Raw genomic sequence first — 27,275 nt, forward strand, 5'->3', positions numbered from 1 at the left:
CCCCAGATTAGGCATTGTTGCACTGAACTAGGTTAACAATTCCTCTGTATTATTTACCATTCTACAACTATCTTCTACATATCTTTCAGGTTGGTAAATATGTGTTTTGTCAGTAGATGATGTCAAGACATTTGTCTTGATATTATTATTTGAGTGAAGACATTGATCTTAACTTATCTGGTTTCCATTCTGTAATTTATCTGTGTGCAAATGTACATATGAATACTATTATTTTGTATCAGGATCAGATGTCACAACATCTGTCTCGATGTCATGTTCTAATGGTGGAACATCAGGATTAACATGTATCTACCATGTACTGGAGAATTTTCAGAAACTAATAAATATCCATCCAAGAACAAGATTTGAGGGGTTTATGTCTAAAGCAACTCAAATCTTAGCACAAAGCAAAAACAAGGATAAACATCAACATTGATTTGTAAAAGAGGTTTTATACAATACCATGAGCAATAAATATATATACAAACAAAGTCTACTTACAAACAAACCCCACCAAATAAAGCTTACAAAAAGAAGAATGAAGAAAAAAACCAAATCTTTCGTGGTGTCAATCAGAAGCAAAGAGACTTTGACTCCGGATCATGCGATTACAACGTCCAAATGTTGTTTTCTAAGCTCTAACATCAAAAGAATGAAGGTGATGGAGTTGAGATTCAAAAATACCAAAACCATAACCCTTGAAATGAAAAAAATGTGAAAATATAGTGTGCTGGAAAGTGAATTTGCGCTTAGCGATAGTGTGCCCGCTAAGCGTACTCTATTTGTATCCACCATAATTTAAGATCTGTAACTCCGATTTACGCACGACCAGAAGCGTTGGATATGTTGTTAGAATCAACAAGAATAAATTTTTGATAGGTTTTAAAGGCCAAATCTATTTAATTATTGGATATGTTGTTAGAAGCAACAAGAGAATTTTTTTGGATGTGTTGTTAAGGTTGGATCAATTTGATTATGTGATCTGTTGTTAGAAGCTACAAGAGAATTTTTTTGAATATGTTGTTAAGGTTGAATCTATTTGATTATTGAATTTGTTGATAGAAGCAACAAGAGAATATTTTTCACCATAAATAAGTGTTGAAGTGTCATCCATTTCCAATGCCTCTTCTTCCTTTGCACCTTAATTCTGGGTTACTTCTATGAAGATTGGGGATGAAAAAAATTCAGGAATTGTATCGTCTTACCGTCCTTGTAAATTGACATATTTTTTGTTTTAGTCCCTAAATATATATAGGTTAAGTCCCTAATTCTAGGTTTCTGCTACTGCATTTTTTTAGTTTTGGTCCTATTTAAGGGTTTCTACTACTGTATTTATTTAGTTTTAGTTTTAGTTTCTGATTATGAATTTCTTTTACTGCATTTTATTCACTTAGTTTTACATTAAGAGATTTTAAATCAATTGTGTAGCTCCAAAACTTTTGACTAATTTAACTATGCCAAAAAAAGTTATTTAACTAATTTTTGTTGATATACATAAAGAAAAATGTGTACGTAAACAATCACTAGTACAAAAAACACTTTTTACATCGGGCGAAAAATATATTTTACATTGGGTCTGGGGTCGATGTAAATCCAAACGATGTAATAAATCCAAGACATATTAATATTGTAATTTTTATAATGTTACCAGCGATGAGTTATGTTATTGCTATAAATATTTAATTTCTCCATCAATTTTCTAATGTTGCTGCAAAAAGTATTGTATATTTTCAACGAAAATAATGTCTTTAAAAAAGTTGTACAATATCATTTACAATGACAAATTAAATTACTATTAAATATTGTATTATTTTCAATAATATAATATGTTGTTGCTATAAAGAATAGTCTTGGTTTAGATGAGTTATTTTTCTCGTCGATAGTAAGATTGTTGAGAAAAAAATTTATAATTAGTTGTTTTTATATTCATAAACATATTATTTTTTAGAACAATAGTTGTTATTGAGATAAGTTAGTTTTTCAACTATAATAAGATTGTTGAGAAAACATAATATATGAAAATTTCTTCACACACCTCCTAATCTTTTTGGCCACCTCTGGTGAATTTACCACAATACCTCTATTTTTGGAAGTTCATTTCCGAAAATGTACTTTTTTTGAAAAAAAAGTTGTTTTCGGAAATGTATCTCCGAAAAAGTGTTTTTTTTTAATATAAAATATTGATTTCGGAGATGCATCTCCGAAATAAAGTTATTTTTCAGAAAATGTGGTGTTTTCGGAAGTTCATCTCCGAATTCACCCCCCTTGGAGGAATTCGGAAATGTACTTCCGAAATATTGTCTGGACAGAAGAAAGATGAAAAACAAGAACGATTCGCTTTATTTAATCGGGTGAAAATTACATCGATCACATTACATAAGATTAAAGTTACATATTGTTAAACACGGGTAGGTGGGGATGAGTCAACATTTTGATAACGTCGTCCGCCGATCTTTGAAGTTTCGCGTCCAACTCGATCGGGCCCTTCGAAGAAAATCGGTCGAACGTTGTCCACATAACCGCTAAATCTTCGTCGTTCTTGATCTCAAAAGGTGTGAATTCAATGGCTCCCTCGTCGTTAAGCGATGGCGAGCGATACTCGAGCTTGACAACCTTTCGATTCTCGGGATAGCGCAAAAGCGTGTTGAGCGACGTTATCAACTCCGCAAACGGCGTGTCGCGCGAGAAGCGAAATTGGAACGGCATCGGGTAGCCGGTGGTGAAGTAGACGAATGCTAGGTGGGGGTAGGTTTGTGTCATTTGTGTTTCTAGGTGTGAAGAGGATGAAGAAGAGTGTGTTGTATTTATAGACTTATTGGAGCAATGATGGCCCAACAAACCTTATCCTGCCTCAGGGGACTTTTCGGAAATGAACTTCCGAAAATAGGAGGCAGACAAGCATATTTCGGAAGTTCATTTCCGAATTATGCAGAAACAGACATAAATTTTGCATTTTGTTGATTTCTTAGTGTGTTGTGTAAATTGGACAAATGGAATTCAAAATAGACTTAAATTACACAATGATGACATAAAACATACTTATATTATATATGTATTGAATCGGTCCGATTTTACATGATAAACAACAATACATACAAAAATGATCATTACAAACAAAAACGATCCGGAACAAACTAAAATTCACCGAACCAATCGGTGGATCCTAAGTCAAAAATAGGTACGTTCTTCGACCGCTCTCTATTTTGCTCGCGCTTTTTGCTCATCATTTCTTCAAACTCCGCCATTCTCGAAACGAACGGATCCGGCCAAGTCTCCGCCTCATTTGAACGATGTGCCGTCCATTGACAAGAAGTAGCTGGTATAGGACAACCCGGTTTCAAAAACACTTAAACGAAGTGCCGCGATCGTAGATACCCGATGCATATGATGCGGCCCGACGCGTCCAACGGCGGTCGACTATGTAGAGGAAAGAAAGTTTCATTTAGTCCAAACCTCGTCAAATCGACGCACACCATATCATATGCACTTGCTATTAGATGACCCATCTCGGGGAATGGCATCCACTTCGAAATCGGAGCGATACCGGTAAGTGATGGAACAAGTGCATCATGAATTTTCGCAAACTTTTCTTGATTTTCATATAGTCGGCCGTAGATGTCCCGATACGAAGTCAACTCCGCAATGAGTTCCCGTCGGACTAAAGTGTGATTATTTTCCCCTTTACCGAGAAAACCCGCAACGGCCCGATATCCACAATTGTCGTCGCCTCCAACATCAACGATGTTATCGATATATTTGTGCATAAAAAGTGGCATCTCATCAATGTAGACAATCAGTGATTTTTTGATCGGCGGTGTTCGAGGTGGCTTCGAAATACGGGCTCCTTTGTTACCACTACACTTGGACTTCGGTGTCGGTGAATCCGGGAATGATGCATCAACATGTTCAAAGTAGGATGAAAATCGTTTTGTTGATGTGTCTTCTTGTGTAACTTTAGACTTTTTCGGTGCACCTTTTGTTTTAACCGTTTGAGATGGCGGTTTCAAATCGGTGGTCTTCGGAAATGCAATTTTCCGCAATTGTTCTTTTATGTGCATTTTGGTGGTGTCATCCGCTTTAGCAAACTTCTCCATTATCACTTCCAACTTGTCGGAGATGGTGATTTTGGAGTCATTTTCCTTCGGCGGGTCAAAATCATCAAAACGAAGTTTCTTCCAATGGTCGGCTACCTCATCCATGCGTATTGGTGAATTCAACTTCTTCTTTTTTGAAAGTATACAAGCACATGGAAGGCCGTATGTAGTTCTAATGGTACACCCACATAAAGAACTATCTGGGCCCGTGGTCTCCGACCGTTTCGCTTCATGAAACAAAAAATTCAAACCCGTCCGGGATATGTTGTAAATCAATTGGGAGAATAGAATTTGGCCCTTATACCGGTGTTCCATAACCGTCTTGCTCCGACCGAACGATGTTTGAATTTCATTGTGTTGATTTTGGAGCATTTGGTTGACGGTGTCCCATCCCCGACACAAATCTCCCTTGCTATCACCCAACCACCTCTTGAAGACCGCATGTGCGGATTCAACTCGGTTAGTCATGGTGCAACCAAGATGTCTAACTCGATTTGTCCAAGCGCACACAACTTTTTCTCTAACTTTGTCAAGAATGGTGGATTCGACGTAATGACTTAATGTCTTAATGGAACCACACAAAGACCTAAAGTGTACCAATTTCTCGGTATACACCTCTTCGGAGTGTGCATCCAAAATTTCCCTCCATGCCGCCATTATCCTCTCAACCACAACACCGGATTTGATAACTTTACCGTTTTCATCCGGCCTATCTTTTGTCCCAACCGCGGGTTTCAACTTACTTCTCACGTTGCAAGTTATGTGATACCGACAAAGTAACGCGGTCGATGTCGGGAATACGGTATCAATCGCATTCATCAAAGCATTGTCCCGGTCGGTGACAATGACGTTTGGCATAACCTCTTGATCAACCAACAAAGACTTGCAAATTCCCAAGGCCCATGTAAAGTTGTCTTCTTTTTCACACTCCAAAAAAGCAAACCCGACCGAATAAGTCTTGTCCGTCGAGGTCACACCGACTATCTCTAGAAGAGGAAGCCTATACTTGTTTGTCTTGTACGTCGAATGCATGACTAGAACGGTTGGAAATGTGTTGAATAATTTGATACTTTCGGGATGAGTCCAAAAAATATCACGCACCGTAACTTTGTCCTCGGAGGTTCGGAAGCTTGAAACATAATTGTTATCGCCTAGTAGTTTCAAAAGTTGTTGCATTTCCGACCGAGGGCCCATATTCAAAAATTTGAGATTGTGTCGTTCATTGTAAACTTGTTTGATATTTGAAACGCTATCCGGTTTCTTACGCTTCAAATCGGCAAGTATGTTGCGATGCGCCACTTTGACTATCGTTAAGTCCGATATCACATTCCTCTCTTCGCGGGACAAACGACACGCCATTGGATGTCCGTGTAACTTAACATCCAAGGCATGATTATGAATTCCACAAATTATGGTTAACCGCCACAAATCATCAACCCTCCGAGTAGCACGCAACTTAAAAGGGCACCCACACTTTCTCGTTCCCGTGTCGTCGTGTTTTAGCACCCGGTTTGATTGTACATAACTCCCACCCCGTTCGCAATTCAAAACAACGAAAGCTTTCCGCCTACTATTTCCGTTGTCCGACCTTAAAATAACAATTCCAAATCCAAGTTTACTAGCTTCGTTCCTAACCCACTCAATCAATTGTTCGCGACTACCGAAGCTCCGATCATTTGTAAATTCTTGCCGAACATCAACCGCATTGATCATATGATTAACGTCGATAACCGGATCGTTATTAACGCTGACAACTACTGGAACTACTGCGTCAACGTCTTGCACAATGTTGTCCGGATGCACCATACCTAACAAATGAAGAAATTAGCAAAAGTTAGCCAAAACAATTTTTTTTTAACTGCCAGGGCATATTTCGGAAGTTCATTTCCGAAATTTGTTAGGTAATATATTTCGGAAATGAACTTCCGAACCATATCAGTTTCAGCATAAATTTGTTGAATCAATGTAGTGAAATAGGGGATGAAATGAGAGATGTTTACCTGAAATTGTAGCTTTCTATGCTCCCTTTAACGTGATCAACGGTTTGAAACTTGATTTTAGGACGAAAAATGGATAGAGATTGATTGGGTTTTGGAGAGGGTTTGGGGAAGTTTTGGAGAAAAATGATGAAATAGTGAAGGAGGGAAATTTGTATATGCAGCAATATTTTCGGAAATGAACTTCCGAAAATATTCACGGTTTTTAAATTTTTTTGACTTCGGAAATGTATCTCCGAAAACACCACTTTTTTGGTGTTTTCGGAGATGCATTTCCGAAGTCAAAAAAAATTCAAAAAAAAAATAACTTCGGAGATGCATCTTCGAAGCAGGGGCAGTTTTGGGTTTTTGCTGGGGGTGACCCCCATAGGGAGGTGGGTAAAGAAAAATTCTAATATATTACAATAACTTAAATTAATAGTTGAGATAAGAGATAAGAGGGTTTTTAAAATAAGAGATAGGAGGATTCAATATTAAACATTGAATTAGGTAGATAGTCTCGATGAACATTTATTATCGATACTTGCACTTGTTTTCACCAAAATTATCTACTTAATCTAATGATTAGCATTGAGTTCTCCTAGGTAGATGGTATCGATATATATATATATATATATATATATATATATATATATATATATATATATATATATATATATATATATATATATATATATATATATATATATATATTGAGAATGGATAAGTTATATGAGAATGTGAGAATGAATAAGAACTATTAGATTGAAAAAGAAATGGTTGAGATTAAATTGTGATCTTTAATAAATCATGTGTCATTAAGAGGAAAGAGAAATTATTAATCAAATTTAAAAAAACATATTTTAATCTCAACCATCAAATATAAATCCAATGATTGTTATTACATTCTCATATAATTTACTCATTCTCTTATATATATATATATATATATATATATATATATATATATATATATATATATATATATATATATATATATATATATATATATATATATATTAAGTCCCACCTAATATATATTGTATTATTTCTAGCAACAACAAATTTTGTTGACATAAGTTATTTTTCCTAACAATAATAAAGTTGTTGAGAAAAAGTAAACATATTATAACAATTAAAATTAGTCGTTGTTATATGTATATTTTTGTCAACAAATTGAAGTATTTAATAAGTATTCAATTTTCTATTTTGCAGGTCTTCTTTGTTCTCTCCTACTCAAATAGAGTTCAAGTTATTGTATTTATGACAAGTAAAATACCACATACTAATTTCAACAAGTTTCATTTTTGTTAATTACATTATATTTTCTTATAAAAAAATCATTATTTATTCATAATCTTTCTCATTTTCATTAGTTAAAATCATATTTATTTGTCAATTTTAAATTAAAAAGTTTAAGTAGTTTTGTGGTCCCTCGTATTTTTTATTTTGGTCTCTGAATTTTTTTTGTTTGAGTTTCTATATCTCACTTTTTTATTGGTGTTAGTTCCTAACGTCAAGCTTCCATTACAAAAAGCTTACGTGACAAACGGCACTATCGTGACAATTGTTTTATTATTTTTTTCTAAAACTAAAGGAATGTATAATTAATTTGATTGATGCCACATGTCAATGGCAAATTTAACAAAATAAATTTTTGCATAGTGTGGAATTCAAACCCACCCCTTTTAGTTACAACACCAACATCATTACCACTTGTCCATCACCTACCTTTATGTTATGCTCAGAATTATAAGGCCTGAGTTGCCTCCTTATGAAGGGATAGAGAGAAGGAAGAGAATTGTGAAATATTTCATTGATACTCAGATCTGGAAATTACAACGATTATAAAGGGAAAATATCTAGAGGATCTAAACAGAATCCAGCTAAGGATGTGACAGCAAGGCAAATTCTAACAAACTATTGGTGACTCACAGGTTCTAGAAACAACAGCATGAAATAGGAATCTATTTATAAACTATGTGATCATTAAACCTGCTTGGCATCCTTCTGTTACGTGTGGGCCTTTCCTTAGCAGGCCCAATACCATTAGCAGCACTAGGCCCATCTTCTGAACTTGTAACAATACCAACCCCATCAAAATTAACCTTGTCCTCAAGGTTATAATGTTGTTTAAGACTTTCCCAATCTTCCCATGTCGTGTCTTCAGGCAGCAGACCATTCCATTGCACCAACACTTGCTTGCAAGAAAGTCCATCTTGAGTGGTGGTACGAGCAGAGAGAATAGCAAGAGGTGAAACTATAGGATTGTTATCAACCGAGTCAGGAGGCAGCTGGTCGACAGTAGGGGTAATAGGACCATTATACTGCTTAAGTAAAGAACAATGAAACACATTGTGAATTTTGGCATGTGAAGGGAGTTCTAATTTGTAGGCGACAGGTCCCACGCGAGCCGAAATACGATAAGGTCCATAGAAACGTTTGTTAAGTTTGCTGTACTTAACCGAAGACAACGATCCTTGTCTATAAGGATGCAACTTGACATGGACCCAATCATCCACCTCAAAGTGTACTTCTCTGCGTTTTCCATCAGCAATTGCTTTCATTCTAAGTTGTGCCTTTGTCAGATTCTTTTCCAGGAGCTCTAGGATCTCTGCTCGAGACTGTAGCAAGGCATCGCTGGCATCCACAGTCGAGGATCCCGCAACATAATCAAGAAGGGTGGGAGGTGGTTTACCATACACTATCTGGTAGGGAGTGATGCCTGCAGCAGTATGGTAGGAGGTGTTATAGTGATATTCAGCCCATGGCAAATACTTGTACCAAAGTGAAGATTTGTGGTGAACAAAAGCTCTTAAATATTGTTCAATGGTACGGTTCGTTACCTCCGTTTGGCCATCTGTTTGGGGATGGTAAGAAGAACTCATCCTCAAAAGTGTGCCACTGAATTTGAATAGGTCAGCCCAAAACTTGCTAATAAAAATAGGATCTCTATCGGAAACTATACTTTTAGGTAGCCCATGAAGTTTACACACCATACTGACAAATAATTCTGCAACTTTATAAGCTGTGTAATGAGAGGGCAGCGCACCTAAATGAACACTCTTAGAGAACCTGTCAACCACTACTAATAACACAGAATAGCCCCCTGAGATTGGTAGACCAGTGACAAAATCAAGAGACAGATCCTCCCAAATCTGAGTGGGTAGAGGTAAGGGCTGCAGAAGGCCAGCTGGTTTCTGAGTGGAATATTTTGTCTGTTGACATATCAAACAATCAGCAATAAAGGAGGAGATATCCTTCCTCATGGAGTCCCAAGTAAAGTTCGCAGACAGCCTCTTAAGAGTCTTAAGAACACCAGCATGTCCACCTATTGGTGTTTCATGGAATTCCTTCATCAATAACAACTTGAAACGAGAATTAGAAGGAATCCAAATTCTTCCCTTCTGCAACAACAATCCATTGGAAAGAGTAAAACCCAACATACTAGTGGGATCGGTGTTATGCTTCTGACACTTCTCGTGATACTCAATTGACTGATTGAGTTCTCCTTTTAACTCATCAATGAAGAGAAATTGAGGTGTGGACAGCATATGAAATTCAGCAGTAGGTGGCTCATAACAACGAGATAATGCGTCGGCATCAACATTAGTTTTTCCAGCCTTGTATTGAATATCATAATGATATCCTAAGAGTTTGGCTAGGTAAAACTGTTGTTCAGGGGTTTGAATTACCTGAGTTAGAAGCTCCTTAAGGCTACGGTGGTCTGTTTGAATAATGAAATAATGACCCAAGAGGTACTGTCGCCATCTCTTTACGGCTGAAGTAATGGCATGTAATTCTCTTATGTATGTAGAAGCTTTAGAAAGCCTAGGACAGAACACCTTACTGAAATAGGCAATGGGATGATCCTCCTGCAGTAAAACTGCTCCCATAGCATGACCTGAGGCGTCGGTCTGAACAATAAAAGTTTTTGCGAAATCAGGGAGAGACAAAACCGGAGCTGTCGCCAGAGCTTGTTTCAGAACTTCAAAAGCTCCTTGGGCCTCAACAGACCATTCAAAGCAATTCCTTTTCAATAAAGAAGTCAGTGGTTGGGCTAGACTCGCATAAGAACGAACAAACCTGCGATAAAACCCAGACAACCCGAGGAAACCACGTAAACTCTTAGAAGATTTAGGAGTGGGCCACTCCAAAACTCCTTGTATCTTAAGGGGGTCAGGGGCAACCGTGCCAGCGGTAACAACATGACCAAGATACACAATATGTGCTTGACAAAACGTGCATTTAGAAGGTTTCAAATGAAACTGATGATGCTCCAATATATCAAACACCTGAGCTAAATGCTGCAAATGATTCTCCAGGGACTCACTGAAGACAAGAATGTCGTCAAAGAACACAATCACAGATTTACGCAAAAGAGGGCGAAATATATCATTCATTGTTGCTTGAAACGTAGAGGGAGCATTACATAGACCAAAGGGCATTACTCTATACTCGTAATGGCCATCATGTGTGCGAAACGCAGTCTTATGTATGTCCTGAGGAGCTACTCTTATCTGATGAAAACCAGAAGTTAAGTCTAATTTAGAGAATACCTGAGCACTGCCAAGCTCATCGAGTAATTCATCAATGGTGGGAAGGGGAAACCTATCACGCACAGTCAACGCGTTCAATGCCCTATAGTCCACGCACATACGCCACGAACCGTCCTTTTTCTTGAGCAATAGGACCGGTGACGAAAAAGGGCTCGTACTGAGTTGAATCCAACCGGTGTTAAGAAACTTGGAAATCTGGGCTTCAATTTCCACTTTTTGAGAGTGTGGGTAACGGTACGGTCGGACATTAAAAGGGGTGGATTGAGGGACAAGGGGTATGGTGTGATCAGTGGGGCGTGGTGGAGGTAGGGAAGAGGGTTCTTCAAATAAATTGGCATGATTGGTGATGAGGGTTTGAAATTGGGATTTTAGGTGGGATGGAAGCGTTTGGGGTAAGAGAGTGTATGTGGGTGGGGAATTTGTGGATGGTGGTGTAATAGGTTGAATGGAAAATAATTGGGCCTCAGGGTTATGACGGGTAAGTTTCTGAAAGGAGTGTAAGCCCATTGCTACGGTAGGAGCCAAGCCTTGTAATTCAACACAAGTGTTATTGTGGAAAAAACACATGGTGAGATTAGTATAGTTCATCAACACAAGGCCCAATTGTTTCAACCACTGTGCACCAAGAACCAGATCCGTTCCTTGTAAGCCCAAAACAAAGAGGTCCACCAAGAAAGAATGATTTTGGATTGTGAGAGGCACCCCATGACAAACATGAGAGCACTGAAGTTCTTGTCCACTTCCTACCAAGACCCGAAAAGGGGTAATCGGATCAAGAGTGAGACCCATTCTGTCAGCCACCGCGTCCTGTACAAAATTGTGCGTACTGCCACCATCGACTAGCACGTGGATATTCTCAAACCCGATTTGACCCATGATCCGAAAAGTATCCGCAGCGAGATCACCTGAGAGAGCGTGAAAACTCAATTGCACAGAGGCAACTGTGGGATCGGGTGGATCGTTGCCAGGATCTAACTGAGAAACAACTTGCTCTAATTCACTTGAATCAATGGAAATATCCTCCTCATTAGCTAACATAAGAAAAACACGAGCACCACATTTATGAGATCGGGACCATCTTTGGTCACAATTGAAACAAAGGCCTTTCTCGCGTTTTTCATTCATCTCCGAAGCAGAGAGATGACGGAATCTCGGCTTTGCCGGAGGAATAGGGAGGATTCCTGATGCAGATTTTGCAGGTGGTAGAACCTCCGTCGATGATGTGGGTGCACTTCGAGAAGACGGTTGCCACGATGATTGGCGTTGTCGAGAAGCGCGGGCCAGATCTTGCAATTTGTCCTCCTGTAGACGAGCTAAGCCAGCGGCCTGAGTGATAGTAGTGGGTTGTTGAGCCAAAATTTCACGGCGGATATCAAGCTTAAGGCCGGAAACAAAACAACTCAAAAGATCAGCTGCAGATAAACCTTCCAATCGATTGGCGAGAGCTTCGAATTCATTAAGATATGCTGCAACGGTGGTTGATTGAGTTAGTTTAAACAAATTTCCGCGAGGATCATCAAATGCCGTAGGTGCGAAACGGGTTTCTAAGGCTGAGAGGAACTGTTGCCAAGAGACGATTTGGCGGTGACGGTACATCCATTGGTACCAAGCAAGGGCGGCTCCGTCAAGGTAGAAAGAAGCAATAGTTATCCTCTCTTCTTCGGGAGTCTGATGATACGTAAAGAACTGTGAGATTTTAAAAATCCAACCGTGCGCGTCCGCACCGTCGAAACGGGGAACATCCAATTTGAGTCGGGGGCGATTGGATGATTCAGTGTTGTTGCGCGGCGAAACAGTAGAGGGAGAGTCCTCAAAGCGTTTACGCATTGCTTCAAGTTGCGACGTGAGGAAGGCGATTTGGCGGCACATGTCATCCATGCCATCGGGTGGAGGAGGAGGAGCCATGGGAGGGAGATACACACACAATGAAAGCACCAATGTTATGCTCAGAATTATAAGGCCTGAGTTGCCTCCTTAAGAAGGGATAGAGAGAAGGAAGAGAATTGTGAAATATTTCATTGATACTCAGATCTGGAAATTACAACGATTATAAAGGGAAAATATCTAGAGGATCTAAACAGAATCCAGCTAAGGATGTGACAGCAAGGCAAATTCTAACAAACTATTGGTGACTCACAGGTTCTAGAAACAACAGCATGAAATAGGAATCTATTTATAAACTATGTGATCATTAAACCTGCTTGGCATCCTTCTGTTACGTGTGGGCTTTTCCTTAGCAGGCCCAATACCATTAGCAGCACTAGGCCCATCTTCTGAACTTGTAACACTTTATTTAACATATCCACCGAAATTTATATATTTAAAACGTGATGTTTAAAATTATTTTTTGTGCAACTGATGGTGCACAAGATTAGATTTTCTTTAATTTCATGGATTTGTATGGTTTAAGTTAATAAAGTTAACTCAAGAGTTGAAGTGTATTCCATTGTCAAGTCACAACAAAGAAGACCTGCGAAATAGAAAATTGAATACTTATTAGTTAAATATTTAATTTCTAATCACTACAAGAAATAAGATATTTTGTAATGTCTTTTTCTCAGCAACAATCAATTTGTTGGCAAAAATATACATATAACAACGACTAATTTTAATTGTTATAATATGTTTACTTTTTATAAAGAGCATGGTTAGACAATAAAATGGAATGAATCGTTCTAACTACTAGGTTCACATCCCATTTTATTCTCTATCCATGCTCTTTAAGAAATTTCTTTTAAGTTTATTTGAATCCTAACCTCATCTTATTTTTCCTTTATTTATTTAAAGAATGACAATTCTTAGAGAGTTAGTTATATCATGGTAGGAGACATCATGGTATAGATCCATAGTCTTAAATCCTTTGTCATCCACATCAATTAGAGGGTCCCCATGGTCCCCAGCATGATATGTTGTATTCCACGGGAAGCGATTTTACACCGTCTTAGTTATATAAAGAAAAAAAACGTCATTTTACAAATAATTCAAATTCATCTCAACTATTAACTATTTCTCATACTCTCACCGATTTGGGTGTTGGAGGGTTAACATGCACACCTCCATGCCTCCGTATCCAAATTCATCTCAACTATAAACTATTTCTCATACTCTCACCGATTTGGATGTTGGAGGGTTAACATGCACACCTCCATGCCTCCGTATCCAAATTCATCTCAACTATTAACTATTTCTCATACTCTCACCGATTTGGGTGTTGGAGGGTTAACATGCACACCTCCATACCTCCGTATCGGAAAGTTTAATAAACCGCAATAGAAGTTCAATCATCTATTCATCTCACATTTTTAGTTCCCTTGAAGAAATATATATTTTAAGCAAAATCAATCATTAAATTCTATAAATAAAATCCTCATTTTAAAATGTTCCAAACGCTACTAGTTAAAAGAAAATAAAATGCAATACACTTCATATTGTAACAAATAAAACACTTAAAAGATTTTAACTGATCAGGTATCCTCACAAAAAGCTGCTTCTGTTGGAATGAATGTTAATTTTCATCAAGAGTGTGTCCTCTTGAAGTACCTCATATATTGGTCACAGAAACTGCATTCATAAAGTTTTCATCCAATTCCAACTCCCTCATAACATTTGAAGAAAGAGAAATATCCAAATCCATACCCCCTCCTCCTCCTTCATCTCCCTCACATGCAGTCACATTCCCATCACATTTGTTTGCATAACCACACAAAACAGCCACTGCTTTACCCAGCCCGAATTCATTCCCATACATATTGAACCGTGGTGAACTTATCATTGCCACACTACTTAACGGGTCAAAGTGACGATCAAGGTCGAGTATAAAAGGAGACTCTAACCACTTTTCCACTCTCGTTCGAATCTCTAAGTCATCATGCTTTGTAACAGCAACATGAACCTTCCATGCCGCCCATCCCAAGTCATTCTCAAGCAATTCTCCTGCCGTCGCTTCTGCATTCACTGTATCAACTGAGGTCCCAAAGTACTCTTCAGAGAGAGGTGGTTTCATTCTCGGCCGGTTGTTTACAGCCACCATACAATTTGTTTTTCTATCATTTGCTAGGCGGCGAGCACGAGTTATACTTCTCCAAACATGCGCTGATAAGGATTGGAACGAAGAGATTTTGTTTGTATTACACTCCTTATTAGCCTTTGCTTTCAGTTTTGCAATAGACTCTGATGTAAAGTGGAAGATTCTTTCTCTCAGCTTGGGTGATTCAAATCTGCTTACAAACTCATCATGATGTTTGAATGGAAGATTGATTGGTGGACCGTAACCTTCCGGAAACCAACGATTGTGAAAGGGTTGGCATGAAATGGGAACATCATGCTCATAGCCTTGGCCTTGAGCTTGAAATATTTCAGACCATGTATTAAAGAACTTCCAATAAGAAGTTCCGTCTCCGATATAGTGATTCATGGAACAACCTATGAAAACACCATCTACTAGCTCAGTGACTTGGACGGATAACAAAGGCAAAGTGTGACCGTCGTGATTGACTGCTTTGTTGAGATCAAACAATGACTTAACAAATGGTGGAACATCAATTGGGGCAAGGATATCAGATACGGTTACATCCAAAGTTGCATAGATGAATTTAGCTCCGGGATTATTGTTACTGCAATCGACGAAAATAGAATAAGATGGAGGGTCTTGAGATTTTTGTGTAACAATACGGCCGGATAGAGGATAGAAATGGAATAGAGCAAGAGAAAGCGATTGTTTGAGCTTCTCCAACAGATTATCGATGAAATCTTGTTGGTTATTTGGTTTTTTGAATAAGAGGCCTTTCTGGATGTAGTTCATAGACGACCTGGCGATATCCCATGTTGTCAAATGGCAGATTCGGTTTGAATCTGGTATAGGGTGTAGTGGTTTGATGAAACATTCTGAAACATGTTGAACACTTGAGGAAGTCATCATTCTAATGCTTAGCACCAGTTTCTAAATCTCGAATCTTACAAGCTCCGTATAGCAATTCCAATGGCGAATAGCACAAGTTTCTTTATTACAAATCACAATTTGATTTCTTTAACTATTAAATCAAAAGTGCAAATAGATGTTTTCTCCTTTCTACAAAATGAACTTTAGCTCAATTGATTATTTTCTAGATATAAAAATAAAATCTGAATATAAATTTTTTTCCAGGAAAGTCTTATAATCAGTTAATTAATTAATTACCTTTATAATTGTGCAAGCAAATCTTTGGAGAAAGACTTGATAATCTACTGCTATAAAATTGTTAGTCGGTTGAGCTAGCAATGAGGAAGACAATCAAACAAAGTATATTTGGGTGATCAATACTTAGGCATGGGTGGAATTTATATTGTAGTACCTTGAGGAAGTAAACTGCTACGAGGAACTTTCTCTAAGCTTCAACTGCTTTTTTGTCTTCCATTTTGGTGTTGCTTGTGCTGGTGAGCTAAAATTGGTAACACGAGATTTTGAATGGAAAGTCACCGATGGTAGTCAAGGAAAATAACTATTATTTAGAAGGTCTAGGCCGCCCAAATAAATTATAAGAAAAATAACGGTTACTTTGAAGGGGACATATCTATATTTATTATTAGGCGGAATATTTTTTTTTTGTCCCTTGACTTTAATTCGGGATTTATTTTGGTTTTTAAATTTTTAAAATGTTCAAATCGATCCCTTAACTATTAAAATAGCGTCACGTTTGCCTTTTATTTGTTTTCGTTAGTACAAGTCAGAAAAAATTATCCACGTGGATTAGATCAATGGTGATGTGGCAAAAAAACTCACTTTAGTTCCTCCTTCATTAATATCTTGTCATAGTTGCTGCAAGCAGTGAGTTCAAAAACCAATCAATTCAAAAACCACAGTTGACTTGACTCTTTTTTCTCCTCATTCAACCCATGTTTATTGTTTGTTTCAATTCAATCAATTGAACTAAAATTTTTCAGAAACCATTTCTTTTCTTAATTTTGAATTTGATTTTGAATTTTGCTCTCCTTGATGAACTTCTCCAAAATCTAGCACAATAAAATCTCTCCCACATCTCTTGCTCAGGAGCCATATAAAATGCTTAAAAATATATGAGAAAAGAGATTCCCAGGGAACATCCTTGATGAGTTCAAGTTAATGATAAGATCAAAATAATGTCTGTGTGAAAATGAGCTTATTAGTCTAGATAAGTTCTTGTCTTTTGACCATTCTGCTGTTATCCCAATAATAGTACTCTTATTCAGTATAGCGTTTTGACCTTAGGGTTATTCTAGGGATAGGAATTTTGAAAATTTGTTGAAGGTGATTTGTTGCAGAGAAGTGTCATGGAGGATTAAGGGGGGTCATGGATGAGGTAGTGGAGAATTTGCAAATTGATTTTCTGAAATAAATTGTTGGTTTCTGGGTAAAAACATAATGAAGGTGAAGTGAAGAATATGATGGTGAAGAAGAAATGCCACATCAGATGTCACAAGCGCAATATTTGACACCATTACTGAAAAACTGATGGAAATGACTAAAGCGGCGTTGTTTGAAGGTATAAGGGATTAAAATGGTCATTTTAAAAATTAAGGGACTAAAATGGACCCCGAGATAAAGTTAAGGGACAAAAAAGGGTATTGTGTCAAATGTTTTTTATGGTCTAGCCAACTGATTAAGGAAGTGTCTGATTGATTGGAAGACTTTTACCAACTGAATAATTGATTATACCTAATAACCTAATTGAATATTTTCACTAACTTTAGTCTAAAATAGAATTGGTCAGTCGGTTAATGATTGGTAATGGATAAATATCAAAATCTTTTATTTGTGTCTTGAATAATCGATTATTGAAGGTCAATAATCAATTAGCCTAATCGACTATGGCATTGATTTGGTCCATGGGTTGTTTCGAAATTTAATCTACAATCTAGCCTAGAAATAGAGAGCCACTTTATCAATTTTACACATCCAGAAAATGAGCTTTGATCTCACTTTCATTTCTCTCATCATTTTCTATAAATCTCTCATTTTTCTCACATATAGGGCCTGTTTGTTTCAGCTTTAAAAAATAGATTTTTCTTTGTATTTTTGAAAATAGATTTTCTAAAATCGTTTTTCAAAATATTACAAGTATTTTATATTCGTTTTTTCTAAAATGAAACACTAATTTTGACATCCTAGAACATAAACATAGACTATCGAAGACCAAAACTTAGACAAAATTGCAATTTTTTCAAAAAGTTGTATTTCAAAAATGATTTTTATGAAAATCTATTTGAAATAGCTTCAAAATTAAGTGATTTTTTGAAATTTTGATATCCAAATTTTTTCTCCACAAATAGATGAAATACCTAAAATCACATTTTAAGAATAACTATCCAAACAAAAATTTCATTTAAAATTTTTATAAAAAATTTCTTTACAAAATTTTTTTTCACCAAATTTTGTAACACTATAAAAATCATTTTTAAAAAAAAGCCAAAACAAACAGGCCCATATTTAGCTATAATGTTTCAAAAGTATTCTTGAGTCTAAGTGAGGTTCATTGTTCTGGGTAAGGGTTTAATTGTAATTTATCAAGAGTGTATTATATCCTATGTAAAATATTCTTCTATAGGATGTTGTTTAATTACGAGCTAAACTAGTAAAAACTTTTGTTTGACTTAGGGGATTGTCTTAGGAAGTATCTTTTATTTTATTGAGTATATCCAAGAAGAAAATATTTCTTTTGGTTCTTGAAGATTACTCATTAAAATCTCCACAACAGTTCTTGAGCTAAACCCAATTATAAAAGCTCTATCTGTTCGAGATTAACATGGTTAAAATCTCACTTGGTTCATAAGTTTAACCTAGTATAAAAGCCCAATTGGTTCGACATAATCCTGTACAAAATCTCAACTTGGTGTGTGGCCAGCCTGTGTTAAACCCCGATTTAACTCATAAAATAACCAACTCAAAACTTTATCTTGGTTCAAGATCAGCCCGTAGAAAATATGTTTGGTTTGGTGTGTGGTTCAAGATCAACTAAAGTTTTTCAAACCTCTAAAATTCACCCCCTCTTATGAATGGAGTCACATGTCCAACTTTAAGTGTTCAATTATCTCCTTATTCCAACCATGCTTTTAGATTGATTCAATAACTTTGTACATGAACTGAAGAGTCCGAGATTATTTTGAAGTGCAGAAGCAAAAACTCAAAAACGTGGAGTTTTTGAAAATTTAAACATAGTAAATTTTCTTTGTTGGGTTGAAAGATAAAAATAACATAATTACTGAGATGAGTGGGCCAGTAAAAACCATTAGGCAAAAAAAACCATTTAGCCACACTTTCGATAATTGTTATAAGCTTATAATGATTTGCCTACTCAAACATGCTAAAGGGTGTTATTCATATCTTCAAATAGTTTCATGATGGAATGATGATGAACATAAATATGCTTTGTTATACTATATTGAACAATATTTTAAGAGATATGGATAGCACTCAAGTTGTCCTAGTATAATTGAAGGTGGACAAAAACACAAGAAAGGGGGGATTGAATTGTGTTCTTTGTCAAATAAAAATTCTCTTTCTTTTTCTTTAACATCTTTTCTTTCTTTCGTTTAATCATCTATTCGATTATGTTTTGATGTTGCGGAAGCATGAAGTTGTAGAACTACATAACCAATGAGATGTTCATTTTAACTTCTAAAGGATATCAGAACTTCTAACTTGCTCAGTACAGTTATGCAAATTAAAGCTTGGGAGTTTTGAGTTAAAATGACATGTGTAGAAAGTAAAAGACACGTTTATTTTTATCCTGGTTCATCTTCTAACTAAGGCTACCTCCAGTCCACCTTCTTCAGGTGATTTGCCTCTGTTTAGAGGTCTTAATCCACTATAACCAATCTTGATTACAACTGCACGATCCTCCGTCGTGACTAACCCCCTGCACAACCAACTGTTGTGACTAACCATTAGGACAATGAACCGTTCAGTGATCTCCGCGAGATATAATGTCCATTGATTCAGGAACCCTGCACAGTCTACCCACTGTGACTAACCCTGCACAACCAACCTGTTGTGACTAACTGCAATGGACTGTTCAGTGATCTCCACGAGATGTCACATCCAATGACTTCCTGCAGAACCATCCTATTGTGACTAACCCTACACAGCAAACCACTGTGACTAACCTTAGATGATGAACCGTTCATGGATCCCAGCAGGATATAACGTTCACCAGTCTACTGGAGATTACAAGATTGCTTCTTATTCAAGAAGATTCTCTCCTATCTTAAGCACATATGTTTACGACACTCTGACTGGAAGTCACTTCTAGTGCCTAAACAATCTATCAGAAGTTCCTAAGATGTTTACTCGCTACGAGCAACAACTCTATGTGTCTTACATTATATTACAAGTTATAACATAACTTGTAGTCTTCTTCTTTTATCTTTTAATTTAGATCTTCTCCTTCATCTTGTAAGCAGATTTAGAGACTCAGCTCTTATGTTGGATGCTTCTTGCTTGATCTCTTTTATCTTCTGAAAGTTGATTAAGGGACACCACCCTTATTGAGAATGCTTCTTTTGGAATGATCATCATCTTCTTCTCCTGTAAGCAGATCAAGAGCAACAACTCTTATTTGAATTTGCTTCTTGTGTTTCTTCTTCCTTAAGCAGATTCAAAACATCAGTTCTGTTTTATGTACTTCTTCATATTGATCTTCAGCTTCTGCTTCTTCAATACTGATCCTAAAGCCTATTACAGCTGATGACATATTGGTAAGCATTGGCAAACATGAAACACTTTTACGGCAACAACTCAGTGTCTTCTGTTTTATATGTCTTTCAATATGATCATAAATCCACATGATCAAGTATTCTTGGTTATCTTCTAACTCCCTTGGAGGATACTGCTTAACAGCAAATTTTCTTCTTCTTCTTCATCTTCTGAGACACTTCTTATGGACATGTAATCTACACTTCAACATTTAATCCATCATATAATTGGAGTAAGTTGCCTCTTGAGTAACTTATGATGTGTCTACACACATTTTCTCTCTGTCTTTATATAGGCACATGATTAGTGTGTAACAACACTATAGTTTTAGTTCAGCACATACAGAGTAAGTGTTGCCTCTTGTATAACTTCTGATGCATGACTTCATATTTCTTCACTGATGTTCAGTTTCTCACTATAGATTTTCTTCTAGGATATTTCTTGTTCTTCACTCTGTAGGTGTATCTCGGATATATTCTCTGATGCTCATTCGGGATGCATAATCAAATGCATACAAGAATACACATGCCTTCATGATTTGAAGCTTGGTCTATTTATAGAGTTTGGTATGTTACCGTTGGAGTTTTAGCCGTTGAGATTTGAATATTTCTTTGAAGGCCTTCGTCTTGATTTGCTCATGAATGACAAATGTTGCTCTTGGCAGAACCTTATCTTTAACATGATGATTATAGTGGATGTCGTGTTTCTTTGTTTAAGCTTGTCTTTCCAATGGGATGCATGTGGCTTGCTTCTTCAATCAACCTTGGGAGTTGTTCCACTTAATATTTCAACCGTTTTGCTTAAGATGAATTTTCTAACAACTCTTCCTTAGATTCTAAGCTCTTTATATTTTACTCAATTTGTATGCTGAGCTGTAGATTCTTCATTGGCTTGTACATGACTTTTACTGATGTCTGTGTTTTGTATGTCACTGTATTGTAACTTCAGAACTTCTGATCTTTATACTTGCGTGATCTTGTTTGCAAAGCTTCTTGTATTGATCTTTCTTGTTTATTTCCTTGCAGCTTCTGATTAAGGCTTTATTTAATATGATGACTTTTAGTTTTCTTCTATCTTCTGAATGTTTGATTCTTCTTTCATATCTGATTCAGTTTTCGTGATTCTGATGCAACCTGTATAAGCATAATATAATATTTGCACACTAAATGAAACCATTAGTAATAAAATTGTTACTCATAAAATATATGCTTGTTATCATCAAAACTAGATTCTGAACATAGATTCTCAATCTTGTTCTAACAATCTCCCCCTTTTTGATGATGACAAAAATCATGTATTTTAATGAAAGAATTTTATGAGAGGATAATAATTAAGCAAGTAAACTTAATCTCATTTTTCATGCTCAATCAAGCAACTGATTTATTTATCAAAATCAAATCTAATCTTTTCCTTTTCTCCCCCTTTTTGTTATCATCAAAAAGCGTTTAAGAGGGTAGGATCAAACTTTAGAAATAATTTATCCCTCTGAGATGTATAGTCTTCCCCTGAACTAGATAGTCTTATTACAGCCCCCTGAAATAGTTTCTTCTTTTTCAGAAGATTGATATTTGTTTAGTTGGGTATGCGTGCATTTTCTCAGAAGTTCTATCAGAGGATTCTTTCAGGTTTTAGAGTTTTCTGAAAAGCAAATACTTTTATATGTTCGTTTATTAGAAATCAGACATTTGGTAAAGAACATAAAAAGTTAAACAGAACAAAGAATTTCATTTAAAGATTCATGCAGATAATTAAGAGCTACACTAGAGAAAGTCACAGACATCTACGCATAGAATGGTTCACACTCTTCTTCCAGGAGAATGTCATCATTGTCCTCACACTCTTCGTTTCGGATAATTTGAACTAATTTAGCAGATACAAACAGAGAGGATAGAATTCTCCCGTAAGGAATATGAGTGCTCTGGCCACATCCAAAGGCAGTGAGAGATTTTTTAAGATGACAGAAGATGATCTTTGGAAGATGCAGTGGACGACCATTTTCAAGTCGATGAATGAGGAAACGATCTCTATTTGATAGAATTTGGTGAAAGTTCCTTCTAGGAGTTATGTTGGACAAGACAAATCTGAACAATATGACAATGAGAGCCTCAGACGGTGATATTAATAATTGAGTATAATTGCATATTACTGGTAAAAGATACTACATAACAATATGACAATGAAGTCCAACCCCAACAAAGTTTTCTCACTGTTGAAACACCGAAAGTTTATTTTCTGTCATTTCACTTTTCAAGTATTCACGAAATTAATCAATCTTCTAATAATTAAACATAATGTAATAGAAACTATTGAACAGTAAAATTGCACTTGCAATATGCAAAACAACAAAAGAGGACAACTGGCTTTATTATTTGTGTTTGTGTTGTTATAATTATATTATTGGAAAACTTTACCTCATACCCCAATAATTATCCTTGCCCCTACATTATTCAAAATATTCTAATTATACCTTTATTATGTATTATTATTTCTTTTCGAATTCAGAAAATTTTGTACCCTTACACTAGTGTATCCGAGAACGTCACTTAAAGAATTCCGATGCGTAATTTCTCTTCCCCGAATAACTTGCAGTCAAGTATTCCGATAGATCACCAGATAACTTATGTAAAAGTTATTCATTATTATAGTGTTTTTATCAAATAACTTAGTTATAAGTTTTTCGATACTTTTTGTTTTGTTAACCAGATTACTTGCTATTAGATTTCTGACGATTTTCCTTTTGTTCACCGAATATAAGTTTTTTGGGAGCTCTTTTTTTAGTTTAAAATGACATAATAGACAACTTGAAAATTGTTGTGAAAGTGGATAGACCCTGTTTATAAAACCGTTGCCAAAGTGGAAAATAGAATCAATTTTCTTAACTTTAGGCCACGGTTTTTCAATGTTGGCTAAACTCGTTTTTGTTGTAATCACCGAATAACTTACTTATAAGTTATCTAGAACACAATTCCTTTTCCAAAGATAATACATACCAGATAACTTAGTAGAAAGACTGTCGTAGAATAGGCAACATTTTTTTTACTTAAGCCACAAATTTTCACTGTTGCCTAAAGTCATCTTTGTTGTAGTCACCAGATAACTTAACATAAGTCATCTGAAATGTAATTTTTTAAGAGTTTTTTAGATATAACGAGTAACAAACCCGTGCATATGCACGAGTTTTGGTACGGTACGCGCATTGGTTTAAGATGACATTTTTTTATAGGAAAAAAATTGAATCCAAAAATAAAAATATGATTTCATTAGTAGACTTAGATTGTTTATGAACTAAAGTTGCATTGTGTGTAGTCAAAAATAGAAAACAAAAAAGAAAGTTGTAAAATAAAGTATATAAGACACGTTGTATAACTACATGAATAACAACTACTGTCATAATTTCAAAACAATTTTGAAATGCTCCATGTTAGAATTTTGATTTCTAATTGTGTGATGAGACTTTACAATGATCATACAACAAACATACAAGTAAACAATAAATTTCAAAAGACATAACAGAACTATAATCCAACATGTTACAAGTACCCGTAATGCTAGGATATGAACTTCAATAACTCCCTTAATAACATATGAACTTTCTTAACTCCAAATAAACTATACTATTACATAAAATGATATGAGACTAAAAATATTATTATAAGATGGAAGTAGTATACTTTAAGATATATTTCTGTTCACAAATGTCAACCCATCACACACAAATACTCAACCAGAATAAGGACTTTCATTGCAAACCAACTATAAAATGTTTTAAACTAAAACTAAATGATCACATGTTTGCTTCCAAGCTTGCAATCCAAAGGTCGGGAATTGTTTGAAAGTTATGGGAGAAACTATGCACAAAAGAAATAAAAACACTCAGGCTTAACAAATAGAAATTGGAATAATCAGCACGAGGTGTAAATACAGTAGAGTAATATAACTACGGAAAGCACATTTAAGCAATAGGCGTTGGAGAAATTGGTTAGTGGAGGCTCAAAGGATAACTTCTTACCGTTGAGTATTATCTTGTGACTTCTTATAATTCAAGATGACACTTTTATAACGATATCTAACTTCATCCTTCAAGGATGAATCTTTCTGGCCCATTCGGTCAATCTGAAACCATAAAAATGAAAAGAAATAAATAATCAGAGATAAGAGTCACTGTTGACTTTCCTGGACAATTATGGTCTTCACATGACTCATATCTATACTCCTATGCCCCGCGACAAGCACTGCCACTACTCTCATTATATAGAAAACTACTAACACTTTTTTATTAAAGATACCATGCAATGCTAGAAAACTGTCTATACAATGAATCAATAATAAATTATATATGCCATGCAATATTACCAAGTTCAACTAGTTTCGGCCTAAGCTTCATGCCCTTGCACTAACAACTATAACCACGGTCTAAAGCTAAATAAAAGTTGAAGACAAGATCCATTTGATAGTCATATGAACGTATAATTTTCCCCTTTTGAGAACTGAGATCTTGCTTAATTGGAGTAAAATTTAGGGGAGAGAAATTTTGGACATTGGAGCCTTGAGTTCTTGTACTCTAGCCTACTACTTCATGCTTTCTAAATAAATAATATATGAATAAGTATTTGTTCATACATTGTGTGCAAATAGAAAAACAATTAAGTCCTTCAACAACCAGTAAACTTAAGTAAGTATACAAATAAAAAAGACCACTACAACCATGTCTCAATCCATTCCATTTTGAAAATGCAAAATAAATCACCCAAGAAAAACAATATTTAGCATATATTCGGGTAAGGATTTGACAATCGTGATTAAGAATGTAAATAATTTTTCAAATTTGAGTTTAAAATGGAGTGATTTATGCTAAAATGCTTTCACTAAAAAAATTCAAGTTTGAAGTGAAACTTGGCATAAAGTTTAAATTTAATGCAAAAGTTAATATTTGTCATTTCTACTCACACCAAATTTTAGAAGCAAGACAAATATTGATTGAAAGTAACCATACATCTAGATATTTACTACAATCACATTTAATAAGAGAGAAAAAAACTCTCTACCATGAACTCAAACACATTTTAGATACAATTACAAATGGGGTTCATATAACTTATAGTGAGGAGAAATTTTTACATATCCTCAAAGTACTTCCCTAAGTCCAATGAAAAACACAACACATGCAACCATACAGTCCATAGTCTTTAATTAAGTTGGATTGTCCAATGCCTATTGAATTTTAAATCAAACAGAGAAACGAAAGAGCGAAAAGAAAATATGAAAATAAATAAATATAACAACAAGGACAAACGCTACCCTCCAATGCTCCAGCTTACTAGAAGTTATCCCCAATCAACCTGCAAAGTTCTAATGCAGTAGAATAATGAGCATTAGCATCAATAGGAGAACCTGCCAGCAAGCAGTAATCACCAATGGTCTTTTGAGCACGCCTAAGTCTCCTCTTTCTGGCCTTGGTAACCTGCATTAAACACACAAAACACACAAAAATATCAATCAAATTGAACTTAACCACAACAAAAATTCAGACTGAAAAAAAATCAAAATCGACATCAAAACACCACAACAAAAATAGTATTAAAAAAATCTAAAAACAACAATAACAATAATCACGATTCATGACACCTAAAACATGAACACCTCCTCTGAGCTGAGTCCATGGTTTTGATCAGCCGTTACAATCTGCAATAATATATAACAATTTAAAGACTGTTATCATGTTCAACTTCAACTCGAAAGCTCTGATGCATCAATCAATCATAACAACACAAATCAACAAAATACCAACCCAAATGTCAAATAATATCATAACCAACAGTTCATCTACTTTAATCCTGTAAAAAAAAAAAAATACAAAACCCTCTATATTTTGTAGTTTATCAGACCCATATTCTGTAGTTGATAAAATACAAACCCTAAATCAAAGTTTAAAATATTTCAAACACCAGATCTGCACAAAAACATGATGAAAAAGAAAACTTTGTTAAAACATAAGATAGAAAAAAATGGGTAAACTGGTTTCATGAAATAAACATTGGATGAACATAAAACAAGTAAGATGTTTGTGACAAAAATGGCGGAGTATCAACATGAAATCAATGACTTGCATCAAAAAGAGAGAAAATACTCATTCTCTATCTATTGATGAAATTGAATTGAGTAAGATAACAACCTACCACACAGCTGAAACTAACTACAAGACACGTGCAACAAATTGGTTCCATTAAAACACATAATAAGAGGAATCAAAGGTACATGGAAACATATGGTATACTAGACGAAGAGCATGTGAGGTAAAAATCCTACGGAATTATGAAGTAGTTATATCCAAAAAATAAAATGTTATACTATCCAGAGTATGTTCTTGATACAATAGTCGAATCCTGAAATTCCATTTTCATGTCATATTCTTTATTCAATGCTTACCATTTTTTATTTTGTATGGGTTCAAAGCTATATCTTGAACACCACATTTTAAATGTGTCATCTAAATAAGATAGCAAAATTATGTTTTTATCTATATTTTGGAGTCGGAGAAAATCTTCTAAAGTATTCAGACTCCCTACGCTAATGCTTATTAGTAAAAACAAAAGACTTCCGCGAAAACCTTTTTTATCGACAATGAAGAACAAAACAGATATTGACATGTACTGTTTGATTACTTGAATTCCGAATCATATGTCAGTGTGCCCCTGCCCCACTGTAATATCATTTAAATTAAATGAAATTGAATTCCGAATCATAGGTCGGTCCTGACCCCCGCCCCACTGTAATATCATTTAAATTAATTAAAATTCGCATTAGTAATAAACTCAGATAAAACCAAGAGCTTTAGTTTTTTTTCATTCATAATTATAATTATGTTTATTTTGTAAATTTTATTTTTGTAGGATATCTAGAAACATTTTTGGAATGGGTGTATCATTAATATGAAATTATA

The 27,275-nt window shown here is 35.5% G+C and overlaps 1 protein-coding gene across 3 annotated transcripts; it reads right to left on the reverse strand.

Annotated features, from left to right (window-relative positions):
- Positions 1-13,955: 13,955 nt before the first annotated feature.
- LOC131655320 (uncharacterized acetyltransferase At3g50280-like) lies at positions 13,956-16,084 on the reverse strand. Of its 3 annotated transcripts, none has more exons than XM_058925208.1 (3): positions 15,960-16,056; positions 15,806-15,849; positions 13,956-15,697 (listed from the first exon to the last, which is right to left on the reverse strand). In XM_058925208.1, the coding sequence occupies exon 3, from the start codon at positions 15,545-15,547 to the stop codon at positions 14,171-14,173; it is 1,377 nt and encodes a 458-aa protein (XP_058781191.1). In that variant the 5' UTR covers positions 15,548-15,697; positions 15,806-15,849; positions 15,960-16,056; the 3' UTR covers positions 13,956-14,170. The 3 variants fall into 3 exon arrangements, with proteins under 3 accessions (XP_058781191.1, XP_058781190.1, XP_058781189.1); XM_058925207.1 differs by having other exon boundaries at positions 15,806-15,852; positions 15,960-16,055; XM_058925206.1 differs by having other exon boundaries at positions 15,806-16,084.
- Positions 16,085-27,275: the final 11,191 nt, after the last annotated feature.

This window comes from Vicia villosa, linkage group LG3 (genome assembly GCF_029867415.1).
Source record: "Vicia villosa cultivar HV-30 ecotype Madison, WI linkage group LG3, Vvil1.0, whole genome shotgun sequence".
NCBI lineage: Eukaryota > Viridiplantae > Streptophyta > Magnoliopsida > Fabales > Fabaceae > Vicia > Vicia villosa.